Source organism: Nansenia antarctica, assembly GCF_963989245.1.
Source record: "Nansenia antarctica genome assembly, chromosome: 4".
Taxonomy (NCBI): domain Eukaryota; kingdom Metazoa; phylum Chordata; class Actinopteri; order Argentiniformes; family Microstomatidae; genus Nansenia; species Nansenia antarctica.
In genome coordinates this window covers 14,810,271-14,823,628 of record NC_137689.1, presented here as the reverse complement: position 1 = coordinate 14,823,628, position 13,358 = coordinate 14,810,271, and the positions used below count along the sequence as shown (strand labels likewise).

At 40.0% G+C, this 13,358-nt stretch overlaps 2 protein-coding genes across 2 annotated transcripts; one reads left to right on the top strand and one right to left on the bottom strand.

Annotated features, from left to right (window-relative positions):
• Nucleotides 1-1,293: 1,293 nt before the first annotated feature.
• On the bottom strand, nt 1,294-4,847 carry LOC308155335 (low density lipoprotein receptor adapter protein 1-A-like). The gene is made up of 3 exons (XM_080528641.1): nt 4,697-4,847; nt 2,847-3,495; nt 1,294-2,373 (listed from the first exon to the last, which is right to left on the bottom strand). Exons 2-3 carry the CDS (start codon nt 3,418-3,420, stop codon nt 2,288-2,290), a joined length of 660 nt encoding a protein of 219 aa, XP_080384767.1. The 5' UTR covers nt 3,421-3,495; nt 4,697-4,847; the 3' UTR covers nt 1,294-2,287.
• A 1,680-nt stretch (nt 4,848-6,527) lies between these two features.
• Nucleotides 6,528-9,151, top strand: sat2b (spermidine/spermine N1-acetyltransferase family member 2b). Its single transcript, XM_080530275.1, has 6 exons — nt 6,528-6,546; nt 7,134-7,185; nt 7,286-7,369; nt 7,804-7,905; nt 8,208-8,248; nt 8,452-9,151. Exons 1-6 carry the CDS (start codon nt 6,538-6,540, stop codon nt 8,629-8,631), a joined length of 468 nt encoding a protein of 155 aa, XP_080386401.1. The 5' UTR covers nt 6,528-6,537; the 3' UTR covers nt 8,632-9,151.
• The last annotated feature ends 4,207 nt before the right edge of the window (nt 9,152-13,358 follow it).

Genomic DNA, 13,358 nt, shown 5'->3' with positions numbered 1-13,358 from the left:
TATGGAGGAGCCTCCACTGGTACACAGTCAATCCTAACATCACCACTAGACAACCATAGGATACCCCTTACATTTAGACTGTACACGATGGCAGCTACTAGATTGAAATCAAGTGCAATACTGAAACACAACTGTGAACATTTCAAACCTGCAAACTGCGACACTTTAAATGAATGTGCAATAACACTATGTGCAATATGACAACCCTCGGGTACATAAGGTTCAGAGATAGGAAATGTTAGAATAGGTATAGCATAGCATAGAGTACAGCACAGTGTTTTATTTGTATAGTATAGTATAGTGGATAGTGTACATAGCCTTTATTTATGTAAACCAGCTCTTTTCCCTTCTTGTTTTTAGTTTTTTTTCCTAGCACCAGGGGAGCCCCCCCCTCCCAAATGTCGTTGTTTGGTACCTGTACTATATCAATGACAATAAAGACCATTCATTCATTCACAGTCAATCCTAACATCACCACTAGACAACCATAGGCTACCCCTTACATTTAGACAAGGGTACACACAGTCAATCCTAACATCACCACTAGACAACCATAGGATACCCCTTACATTTAGACAAGGGTACACACAGTCAATCCTAACATCACCACTAGACAACCATAGGATACCCCTTACATTTAGACAAGGGTACACACAGTCAATCCTAACATCACCACTAGACAACCATAGGATACCCCTTACATTTAGACAAGGGTACACACAGTCAATCCTAACATCACCACTAGACAACCATAGGATACCCCTTACATTTAGACAAGGGTACACACAGTCAATCCTAACATCACCACTAGACAACCATAGGATACCTCTTACATTTAGACAAGGGTACACACAGTCAATCCTAACATCAACACTAGACAACCATAGGATACCCCTTACATTTAGACAAAGCTAGACACTGTCATTCAACCACCTGCTTCAGTGCAACAAGAATTAAGTAGTTCCTACATTAAGTAAGTGACTACAGGTGGTCAGAATCAGATACCTGGTTGAAAGTAAAATACTTTGAATATCCCTGCATGAAAACACAAAAGGGCATCTAAATTCAGCACATTTATTTATACATTACTTGACACCATGATGTCAATGGGAAAAGAGCGGCACAAAGCTACCAGCGATCATTTCAAAACAGCGATAATCGAGGCTGTGTTCGTAAAAAACGCTCTGGAAATCTGATCACCACTCATGGAATGCCTCTTATCCAATCAAATTACTTGTTCCCTTTATGACGTTTTCAATGAAAATCACCAGAGACAAAATTACAAATATGTTATTCATTTATTTTTTATATAATACATTCTGAGCGGCCCAGAGTCTCGCGGCCCTCCTGGCATTTGCCAGGCTTGCCCGATGGCCAGTCACAGCCACTGCTGTACTATAGCAATGACAATAAAGACCATTCATTCAAATACATTTAAATTCACAAAAATAGATATGGAATCTGACGATTTAGTGTGAGAACCTACTAATTAATTAAATTAAATTATAACCTACTAAGTGGCAAACTACTACCTCATGCAGGAAATGGCAAAGCAGTAACTCACACAGTCTGGTCTGATGGTAAGATGGTCTGTGCAAAAGTAGCAACCCTGTACCACTTGGTGGTGCCAAAACATTTGAGTGTGATATAGCCTATCAGAAACTTCTACTCCCTCCTCTGATGTCAGCTTGTGAACTGTATACTGACATCTGGGCTTTTGTTACAGTAGTACTAACCAAGTAAGTAGTCATCATGTATGGCTCTGCATGGTGGTGTAGAAGGTCCTCACTTAATTACAGCACCTCATCACTATGGTCTAAGTTGCCTGGGTGTCACAAGGATATGTTGTTATAAGGATAGTGCAATCATGGTGCAATCAACCACATCTATAGCTAAAACCACAGCATGGTGTTGCTCAATAATTTGACCCATTCAAATTTGACCCATTCCTCATGAATACAAAGATAGGGCTGGCAGTAGCAGCTCCGCAGTTAGAGCCACAGAAGCCACACACGCTCCCAGCATGGAAGCCGCAGCAGTTCCACCATGTACACGCGCTACAGAGGTTGACGCTTGCTGTGTATTTTCGGCATTTGGTAAACCAAATTGAAAAAAACAAAACAAGTGAGGCTCTGTTGCAGGGGGGACATTTTTTTAATTTAGTTTCCACCCCTCCTTGAAGCCATGTCCATGAGAAAAGTCAATTTGGCTGTGATCCAGTTTCATCAATGGTGGGAAGAGGTTGATGAAGCACTGCTAGACCCACTGGATTGACAGTAATAGTCTGTCAAACGTTATTTGACTGTCTGCTTGTCTTCCTCCTCATCACTTTCAGAGGACTGCGAGAGACCAAGCCCCTCTTCCTCCAGTGACCTGTCATCACAACGAGAGGAACAGGACCATATTAATGACACAATTGCAAAGATGTTATTTTAGCATTATCAGCTCACAAACATATGTCACATGGTCTGGTAAAAGAGGGCAAAGTCGGTGAAAGTCGGCAACCAATCAAAATGTTCAGACTTTTATTTTGAAACACAGAAATACGTTTCAACATTGTTGAAAATCACAACACACACTCGCTAGTCAAGCCAAAATATTGCAATGCAATGGATTCGGTGAGTAATCCCACTGCTACCTAGTTAACTATAACACTACTTCACATTTTTAGCAGGCTCACAAAACATGCTGTGTTAGTTGACTAGCGAGTGTGTCATTGATTTTCAACAATGCTGAAATGTATTTACATTTTTCTAAATAAAAGTCTGAACATTAAATGGGCTGCCGACTTGTTACCCCTTACACCACCAGACCATGTCATATTATGCTCCAAATACTAATCTCACCTTTCCTGAGATCCTCTGGAAGTTTGGAATGAAGGTTAGGGATCATTGAGAGCCCATTACTTGTGGATCCCTGAGTGTGATCAGCCACACTGCCTTGCCAATCATTCAGAGCTGTTTGGAAGGAGCGTGCCAGGCAGGCAGTTATGTCTTTAGCCTGTTCAGCACTACTGCACCAGAACCCTCTGCACTGCAGCTGCTGGCCCTGCTGCTTGCATATGTACAGGAACACATTAGGATTCTCTGTGTCAGCTGCGCAATACGCAATATCTCTCAGGTAGGTCTTTGTGAGCTGCCTGCCTGTGCTGATCTCCTTTACTTCCACATAGCGTGGTCGTACCACCAGCGCATGCTCCTTGCTCCGTTTCTCGGAGGCTTGCTGTAGCAGCTTACCTATGGTACTCTTGGCATGCTCTAAATCAAGGGAGTAGATTTTCATAGTGCCCAAGTAGTGCACCTTAAAGAGGGGGTCTCCTTGGGAGAGGATCTTGGTGTGGTCACGGTTAAATCGTCGGTGGAACACAGCAGGAGACTTCCTCAAAGTCTGCAAGAGCTGGAAGGAGCCACCTAGAGGCATGGCTTTGACGTTCAATTGCTGTTACTTCCTTGAAGACTCAGTTGCACCGCATAGAGAGATATCCACTTACTGTATCTGGAGGTTAAAAGGGAAGGGTTGATTAAAAATGGTTGATTGTTCAAAATGTTCAGGGGGGCTTATTATTGCTCAGTATTATGATGGCGAAAAGCACAAAGCTTAAACTAATCTTTGAGGCAGTATGTGTGATTTTGTGCATGAGGGGTGTTTAGAAAATGGAGAGAATCTCAGCATCTGAAAATGCTTTTCCATTGTTTTAGCTATGTGGAGAAAGGTAAATGAAACATGAGGAAGTTGTCATTACTTTAAAAGGAAAGGTTCAAGACTTCATAAAGAGTTTACATTAAAGTCACTGTAGTGACATTAATACAAGAGATCCCATGCTACCTTTTATAAATGATCAAGTGGTTAGTCGTGTAGTTGCAAAACCCTACAAATATCAACAACCCTACAAATATCAGCAGTGTTTGGTAAGGTTAACATGTTAGGCTACTATTACATTATTAAGTAATTATTTTTTGCTACAAACTCTTAAAATGGTTGGTCCACCTTAACAGATACACACTTTTAAGGCTTCATGATCATAATGCCTTCATATAAATCCTATGCACAAATGGATAGATGCACAAATTATTTCTAAGAGGATTCTTACTGTAGGCCTAAGCATATTATAACAGGTCCATATGTTGCTTTGCCAAAAGTGACATGGCCATTTTGCCATCTTTTGTAAAGAAGGGGTCATTTATTGGGACCAAATAATTTAAATACTGAAAGAAAACGCTCTCATTGCATAGTTCAAGGCCCACTGGTATTACACAAGCTGATTTCCTCCTCCTATGAGGTGGCTCTGCATGTTTCAAATTCTAAAAGCCCCCATGCCGTCATCTCAAGGTCTTATCTGTACAATTCTGATGGTGTGTAGTAAGAGTGGTAAAGTGTGATAATGAATGGTGACCAAACAAATAGGCTATAGTCCTAATACTCAGACAACAAATGATCAATGTTTACTTCTGAGGGTTTAAATAAATAACTGTGATTAAACATACACAAACATACTATTCAATGTGGGTAGCCTCCTTACTGCTGCACAATGATTTGGCTCAAACTACCTTGTGCACAAAAAGAAACGTTTTAAAATCATATTCTACGGAACAAATGTAACTATCATATCTCCATCTATCTTCACATTGCTATTAATTTGGAGCAGACACATATTGTAATGTAGGTTAAATTTGGAGTTAATGGATGTTTTACTTACTGCTTCTCCAGTGTAAAATGGCTCAAAAAGTCATAAAGCTATATTGTCAGTGTTTCCAAAGCAACTATAGTCCGATACTCCGTCTTATTTGTTATATTATACAGTATATGTAACCTAACATTTCATGTTTTGGAGAGTGCGTAGTGAAGTCTGTCCCGTTCAGTGGTAGATAAGTTATTTGAAGGTTTTTTTGACAGTGAAAGAGGAGGAGGGGGCGGGATTAGGCTAGCCAGATCTCTGTACTATGCAACAGGTCCTCTAAATCTAATTTAGGAATTATAGTTGGATGTTCATTAACCTGGTCATTGTTGGTATCAGTAACCTATTACAGTACATATATTGGTCTTATGTCAATTAGTAAGTATGTGTTGCCTATCACACCCTGTAGATTCCATTGACACTTCTGCATTGCAATATGATACATGAGTTTCATACATTAAAAATGTGTTGTTTGTTGATATCAATTGTTACCAATATGCACATTACTACACATTCTTCACTGACTTGTTTAATTATATATATAATCTATAATATATTGAAGAGGAGGGTCTGTCAGGTTGCTTGAAGACATTTTAAATGGTTTGTAACTCAGGCTTTGTCATACTGGCCCTTTCCAGGTCAGAGTCCACCCCAAGTCACCATGATATGGACATTATATCATGTGTCTAGACCAAAGTAGCTACTGTGTAATCCCCCCATTACAGGTGAAAGCGGCCTCACTTGGGTCAGCAAACATTAACAGAGTTGAGGAAAGGTTAATGTGTCCCTTTAATATAGACCTAAGTCTACAAACTGAATAGCCTACATTTTCTTTGCCAGTAGAATACTTGATTTTCACACAATCAAAAAGCATTTGTCACATGTTCATAACGGGAAAGGTATAAGGGTATCAGGCTACTTCCTCAAATCCTCAGATTAACCTTTAGTCCAATGCATGATATAGCCTACTTAAAGGTACATTCTGAACGTTTTTTGCTAACCATTTTGTCATGACATGATAGAAGATGTCTTGCTGAAAAGACAATGTAACTTATTTATACAAATGTATTTCACATACCCAGTTGAATTAACCTACCAGCTGGCTAGGCCTACTTTATGAGCTATTATTGATGAAACCTTGGATTGACCATGGTACTGCTGGAGAGTCTGTGAATCTGTGACATGACATTTTGTAAATATCCATCCATAATCCTAAACAGTACTACTACTTCCATAATAATGTGCACTTTCATAAATTCCTACTGTACTTAAATTAAAAGTGTCTTTTAACTCAAAGGGTTAGGCCTATGCCAGTGATGGGCTGCGCAAATAATGTGAGGTTAGGATGCCCTTGAATAACATTTCTCCAGAAACGCGGTTGTAGTTCCTACTCTAGTAGTAGAACTGTAGTGGGCAGAGGTTATCATTGTCCCAGTTGCACGTAGCCTACGACAACAACTTGAAAATGGATTTCAGAATACGGGCTGCAAGACAAGATGACTGTAAAGGGCTCTGCACACAGCGTGCGATTTCTGTTGCGCATCAACGTTCCATTTTGAAGTTTGAATGGAAGTCTATGAGAACATCGCATTTACCCACACACGGCCCCGATTTTAATCGCACGGCGAACATTCGATTCCATTCATTTTGAATGGGACAAAGCAGTGCGACAAAACTCGCACGCCGTGTGCTTTGTCCCATTCAAAATGAATGGAATCGAATGTTCGCCGTGCGATTAAAATCGGGGCCGTGTGTGGGTAAATGCGATGTTCTCATAGACTTCCATTCAAACTTCAAAATGGAACGTTGATGCGCAACAGAAATCGCACGCTGTGTGCAGAGCCCTTAAGGACATATCTAGAATGATAATGGTGAGTTTCCCGAGCTAGTTTGTAATCTACTGTAACTCTTGGTACTGATTTGTACATTCTTCTCCACCTATCTGGAGCACGTTTGCAGGAAAAGCGCTATACAAATAAAAAGTTATTATTATTATTATATATAACTTTATTATTATTATTATCATGTTCACTGAAAGATATTTTGTCGCGATTTTAATTGTATCATACTGTTCCGTTTTACCATTGATCATAAAACACTGTCTGTGTTCGAAATGCCATACTAACATACTGCCTACTAAATTCATATTATACAAGTACAACGGATAGATCCGGTCCATTGTCTCTATTGGTCAGTTTGCGTTCCAGCCGTGCCGATATCCACGATACACGCACGGCTAAATGGAATGTTGACACATCTTTTCATATTACTCCGCGTTTGTAGGCTATTATATTACCGTTATCGAAGTTACATTCTTACCGTTCAGCTGATGAATACACTTACAATAAAACATAGGTCCATTAAAATACATTAATTAAAAGTTTGTCTGGTCTTTCTTTTGTGAAATATTGATAGATAAATGTGGTAACCGTTGTATAAAATTGTCTTGTGTTCTTAGGAGTTGGCAGTATATGAAAAAATGCCGGACCAAGTGAAGATTTCTCATAAAGGTTCTTTGTTTTTGCCTTTCATAATAGTAATATCGGATGTCTCTGTCAACACATGAACTGGATAATCAACCACTTGTCTTAATATTTCTGTTTTACGTAGAGTTGGAACGTGATGGGTTCTCCCCAAATCCCTTCTTTGAATGCCTAATAGCGGAAGTGCCTGATGAGCTCAAGACCAAAGATGGTAAATACTGTATCATCACGCCTGTGCATTACAAACTGATTTTACATTTATAAAACTATAATGTTTTATGACTAAAGTAGTCCCACAAATCTCATTTGCAGGTAGATTATGAACATAATGTGTGCATAATGTTAAGGTATACAAATCTGTAAACGCTGTGATGTTTAACTTACATCAGAAACAAATGTAAAATATTCCACAATTGCGTGCCAGGAATTATTTAGTTTTGAGTGGGTCTCCTGACCAAACCTCAAAAGTCTAGACCTAACAATCCGTATTAGTAATAATACAAGTTGTGTGAAGAAAAGCTATAGGATCACAGACTCCTGTAGCTCATTATAAGTGATGTTTGATTAATAGTCTCATTTGTTAGCCCACCCACACTCTTCATGTTTGGCTATATTTTGACATGGCCTCAGCTTGTTTGTACATAGGGCACACCTTGGTTGGGTATGCCCTTTTCTTTTACACATACAGCACATGGAAAGGACGGTCAGTGTACATGGAGGACCTCTATGTGATGCCTGAGTTCCGAGGTAAATATACATATATGTGGACAGTTCTGCTAAGCCTGGTAGTGATTTAACTAAATGCTCTCATCCAGATGTGTGGGATGTGTGCGGTGCATATTAATGTAGCCATAATGTCAATGCTGATCCCTGTTGAGGTCAGAGATCATACACCCAACTGTGGTAAAGGTAAACCTAAGGTAAAGGAGATGGTTCTGATGAAGGTCTTGTGACCTAAAGCACAATACATTTAAATTACGCATTGATGCATTGAAGTGTGCATAGACTCCCTTCGTTCACAACCTTACATCTGTTTGTTGTCACTGCAGGGAAAGGCATCGGAAAGGCGCTGATGAGCAAAGTAGCTCAGGTGAATACCCTTTAGTGTTCAATACAGTTCAATTAAACTATGTCGCTAAAACATGAAGTTCCTGTGTTGATTGTATAAAATAATAATTTGTGTGGTTGTGTGATAAGGGTTGGGATTAGGGTCTATGTTACTAGCAATAAACCACTGCTCTGTAAAGGAGTGAATTGTAGTCTGATGGTGGTATTGTTTTTGTGCATGTCTAGGTGGGGAAAGAGAAGCAATGTGTAAGGCTGCAATTGTCAGTCCTTGATTGGAACACACCTTCACTAGACTTCTATATCACCAAGGGAGCTCAGGACCTGACTGCCAGTGAAGGTTGGCACTTCATTCGATTTGATGGCGAAGCCTTGGACAAATTAGCAGAGGAGGCACCTAAAGATTAGAAACTATAAGCACACCTCCTAACCCTAACTTCTCAAGATGAAAGATTGTATATTTGTAATAGTTTTAGTGGAACTGTATCATTTTGGCCGAAAGTTCCAAATCTCTGTCAGTCTCGTAAAGTTGGTTTCTCTATTGAGATGACTTGCCTTTACGAGCCGTTGGCGTGTGGTGAAATAGGCTTCTCTGGTTTGAACTAATCCCACCTTTCCATTTTTGCTAAATTACGAAGGGAAACAAGTGCTGGAATCTACCGTTAAAGAGTACTTGTTTGTTATGTTTGTATGCATTCAAATATACACAGATATGAATAAAGCTTAGTTCTTTAGGTCAGTCAAGATTTCTGGTGACATTTTTGTTTTGTCTCATGTTGTAAAAGAAGATGTTGGTGATGCAAACAAATTCATTTTGCATTCCTTTTCATAGATTAGGACAGATTAACCAGCAACAAAATGAGTTTATTTATAAATCAGTCAATGTTTTCTCAAAAAGCTGTTTTTGAAAGCTAAAATGATTCTATGTAAAAACAAAAACAAAATTAAACATAAAAAAAAACTGGTTAGGTGGCAGTGTTTCATTGTTCATTTGGTTCACAATTGTGTGAATTGGTTACCAGCCTCCTATTCACAGAAATGGATATGGAATCTGACGATTTAGTGTGAGAACCTACTTAGGTGCAAACTACTACCTCATATAGGAAATGTATATTCTGCAAAGCACAATGACGGTAAGATGGTCTGTGCAAAAATATCAACCTTGTACCACTTGGTGGTGCAAAAACATTTGAGTGTAACCCATAAAATAGGCCGCAAGCGTCAACCTCAACAGCGCGTGTGCATGGCGGAACTGCTGCGGCTCTCACTGTTGCGGCTTCCACACTGGCTGCGTGTCTTTTGTGGCTCTAACTGTGGAGCTGCTACTGCCAGCCCTATCTTTGTACATTGAGTTTTGCCTGCAACGCATGCGGCCCGTGGAAAAAATAGGCGAGAGTCCTAATCTCTAGATAGCGTGCCACGGCAGCCAGCGTGAGACACGCTTGAGATGCGCACCTCCTGTATGCCTCACTGTATGGCTTCTCTAACCCTTTAGTAGGGATGTAACGAGAAAGTATTGAAAGTATTGTTGCTGATATGTAGTTCCTTAAGCAAACTGAAGACATGTCATAGTCTGATCATGACATGTCATAACATGATCTATGTGCATGTTAAAACGCATTTCCCTCTTAGTTTACATTTTGATTATGATGACCTTGCATGGAGAATCACTTACAACTGCATTCGAAATATCAATGTAGCTAGCTAGTTTAGCTGTACACTTACAATAACACACTTAACACACCACATACAATGCACACTTCGACAACAGCATTGCAAGCAGGGTTCGAGTTATAAGCTGAACTCTGTGGGGGTCTCCAAAATAACAGTGCGAAATGTTCTCATGCACGCGCGAATCATGCCCACACAGCGATGGGACTTACAAGTTTTAATTAGCTATAGGCAGTAGCGGATTAAGGTGGTCAGTGGCCCTAGGCTACTCCTTTGTGTGAGGACCCCCCGCCCCCATACACAAGCCTCCCCCCTCCCCAAAATATACAACTCACGAGCACCCTGCACACACACACCACTCATAATGCTTTACCATAAAACACTTAAACACTTTAATAACACAATAACACAACAGTGTTAATAATGCAAAGAATAAAAAAAAGGTTCAGTGCATTCAGTTGTCTCTATTGCTCTCCTCTCCCGTTGTCTCTCTGTTACTGTCCTGTTGTCTGTCTCTCTGTTGCTGTCCTGTTGTCCGTCTCTCTGTTGCTCCCCTCAGCTCTAAATGACAGAAATGAATTAGCTAATTAGTTGGCATGTAAACATATAGTTAGGGTTGGGTACAGTTTGGGTTTTATTCGATACCGGTGACAAATCGATACTTTAAAAACGGTACCGATACCGAAACATCATCCTCATCCTCAAATCCCAACATATCCTGACGCTACAGCTGCAGGCTACTCATTTCACCACATCAACAGCCCCACATGAAACAACAGCTATAAAAGCGATAGTCACACATGTATCTCGGCCAATAATTGTGTTATTTTTGCTATTACAGAAGGAGCGAAAAATACATTAGGTTAGTTAGTACACTAGGTTAGTAAAAAGTAAAAGCCACCTTACCTTTACGGAGACAGGATAGACCAAAGTGGTCTGTTTTCAGTAGGCTGCGGTCGCGGTCCTGGAACCCATGATGCTGACGTCCGATGTCCTTTCTTTATCCAAGATTGGATGAACGGGAGAGGGTCAAATTTGTCTTTGATAAAAACCCGAAATTTTCTAGGCTTGATGACCCGGTCGGCAGCAGTGGCCTTTTTTTGGGCGGCATGGTAGCTACTACTGTATGTATATACTCCTGTATAGCTAATGAATGAATGTTTGCTTCTCAATAATAGGCTAGGTGCACGATCTCACTACTTCCTGAAAGGCAACTGGTGTCTCACTCTATTGGTTTAATTGATTAATCAGCTGTGCACTGTGTGTTCCAACGGTTTACCGCACAGCTGATTAATCAACCTTTTGCTGTTGCACAATATTCTACTGCGCCCCATGGTGTCTTGGTGGTGAAGTGCAGGCAGTCAAAGGCATACTGTCATTCACAGGAGATTAATGGTGGGCGAAGTTCTTTTGGAAAACGTGTTTATTTTACAATATTTATAATATAAATTAAATAATATTCATTACATTGACATTTTGATCAAATAATAGTTGTGGTAATGTACTATTAGCGACCCCCACAGATTTTTGATTTTACTGCCTTCATGGGAGCTCAGAGAGCCTCAGACCATCTCTATGGGAGCTCAGCTCCCATTGGCTCCCACATAACTCGAACCCTGATTGCAAGACTAGTGCAGCGAGCTACAGCAATAACAGTTTAACCTTAAAGCCCAACAACATGGATAGATAACCAACAGGCTAGCTAGTTAGCCTAGCTACATCATTTTTGCATGTAATGGGCAATCAAGAATCATGGGCTCAAAACACTACAAATATAGCTCTGCATGTTTTAAATTGCACAATGCTATTAGCTACAAGACATTCACAAAAAGCATTCTAGGATAAGTTACGAACACAGCGGTTGCTGTGGAACCGGTGCCGCATCAATATGCCGACAGCCCTCCCTGCATGTGAGCTCTCCGCTTCTCTGTTACGGTACATGTGGGAAGACGGTACATGTGGGAAAACTAGGGTTAGGGTTAGGTGCTACGTCGACTTGGTACATGCTGGCATGTCTAACCCTAACCCTAATCCTATCCCTACCCCTAACCCCAACCCTAACCTTAACCGTAGCACCCTAGCACCTAACCCTAACCCTAGTTTTCCCACATGTACCGTCTTGTCAGCTCTCACAGAAATCTGCTAATAAACTGTCGGCATCGTGGTCCGTCGGCATCATGGTCCGTCGGCACAGCGGGTGGGCCCCGTGGAACCTCTGTGGCAGAAGGCTGCAACCTGCCTCCCCAGACCCAGCAAGCAGCTGAAGCGGGGTACACTCAACCGCCGGCCAAGTTTAACGTGGGGACGAAACACTATAATATGGTGATATGATATGGTTATAGCCCAGACTCTCTCACTGCAACGTCCATATTCCTTGCATTGTCCGAAACATACAATATACACAATATCTTGATTATTTTTTCATCTTACCGATTTAAATCGTCACATATTTGTATCGATAATTAACTGCATCGCGATGCATTATTACATCCCTACCCGTTAACATGGGCGCCGAAATGAAACGCACACGCACTGCTGAGGTTGACGCTTGCGGTGTATTTTCGCCGTGAAGTAGCCTACAGAAACTTCTACTCCCTCCTTTGATGTCAGCTTGTGAGCTGTAAACAGTGTACTGACATCTGGGATCCAGGGCTTTTGTTACAGTAGTACTAACCAAGAGAGTATAATTTATGGCTCTGCATGGTGGTGTTTTGAAAATAGAAGGTCCTCTTCAGTTAATTACAGCACCTCATTACTATGGTCTAAGTTGCCTGGTTGTCACTTTAAAAAAGGATCGTGCAATCATGGTGCAATGAACCACATTATAGCTAAAACCACACCATGGTGTTGCTCAATAATTTGACCAATTCCTTTAATCAATACAAAGAGCAACATTTATTTACCTATAAAAATAAAGAAAACAAGATATTTAAAATCAGTACATTTTGTGAGACAAAAGAGTTGTAATCTTGACCTTAAAATACACAATGTTCAGACATTTAAAGAGAACATATGTTAAAAATCATGTGATGCTACAGTATATACATATAGTAAAAAAGAAAGTGATAATATAGGCAGGGACTACACTAGTATTATTCTAATAATAATAATAATAATAATAATAGTTATTATTATTATCATTATCATTACTGTTACTATTATTGTTATTATTAATAATAATAATTGGTTTTAATTCTGTTTAAGTGATATCTTATTATGAAAATGTTTCCCATCATACACCCATCAGACATTAATCAAATTATATATTATTTAATTTCCCATTGAATATACTAATCAGATTTGCCTTTGATCATGGTACAACTATTTATAGTATGACTGATCCATATGTACTGTACGTAAATCATAATATGTCAGAGAAGACTGAATATCTCTCTTGGAAACACATATCCCTGGAGAAAAACTTTGGTTGTTGTCCACTAGTAGGCCTACATCTGTACATGGTT

What these genes read in the sequence shown, in the direction of transcription:
- sat2b (XM_080530275.1), top strand. An exon ending in AGTGAAGATTTCTCATAAAG is followed by an intron (nt 7,186 to 7,285) that starts GTTCTTTGTTTT and finishes TGTTTTACGTAG; the next exon opens with AGTTGGAACGTGATGGGTTC. An exon ending in TGATGAGCAAAGTAGCTCAG is followed by an intron (nt 8,249 to 8,451) that starts GTGAATACCCTT and finishes GTGCATGTCTAG; the next exon opens with GTGGGGAAAGAGAAGCAATG.
- LOC308155335 (XM_080528641.1), bottom strand. Translation starts at nt 3,420, where the DNA reads ATGCCTCTAGGTGGCTCCTTCCAGCTCTTGCAGACTTTGAGGAAGTCT. An exon ending in TCCAGAGGATCTCAGGAAAG is followed by an intron (nt 2,374 to 2,846) that starts GTGAGATTAGTA and finishes TTGTGATGACAG; the next exon opens with GTCACTGGAGGAAGAGGGGC.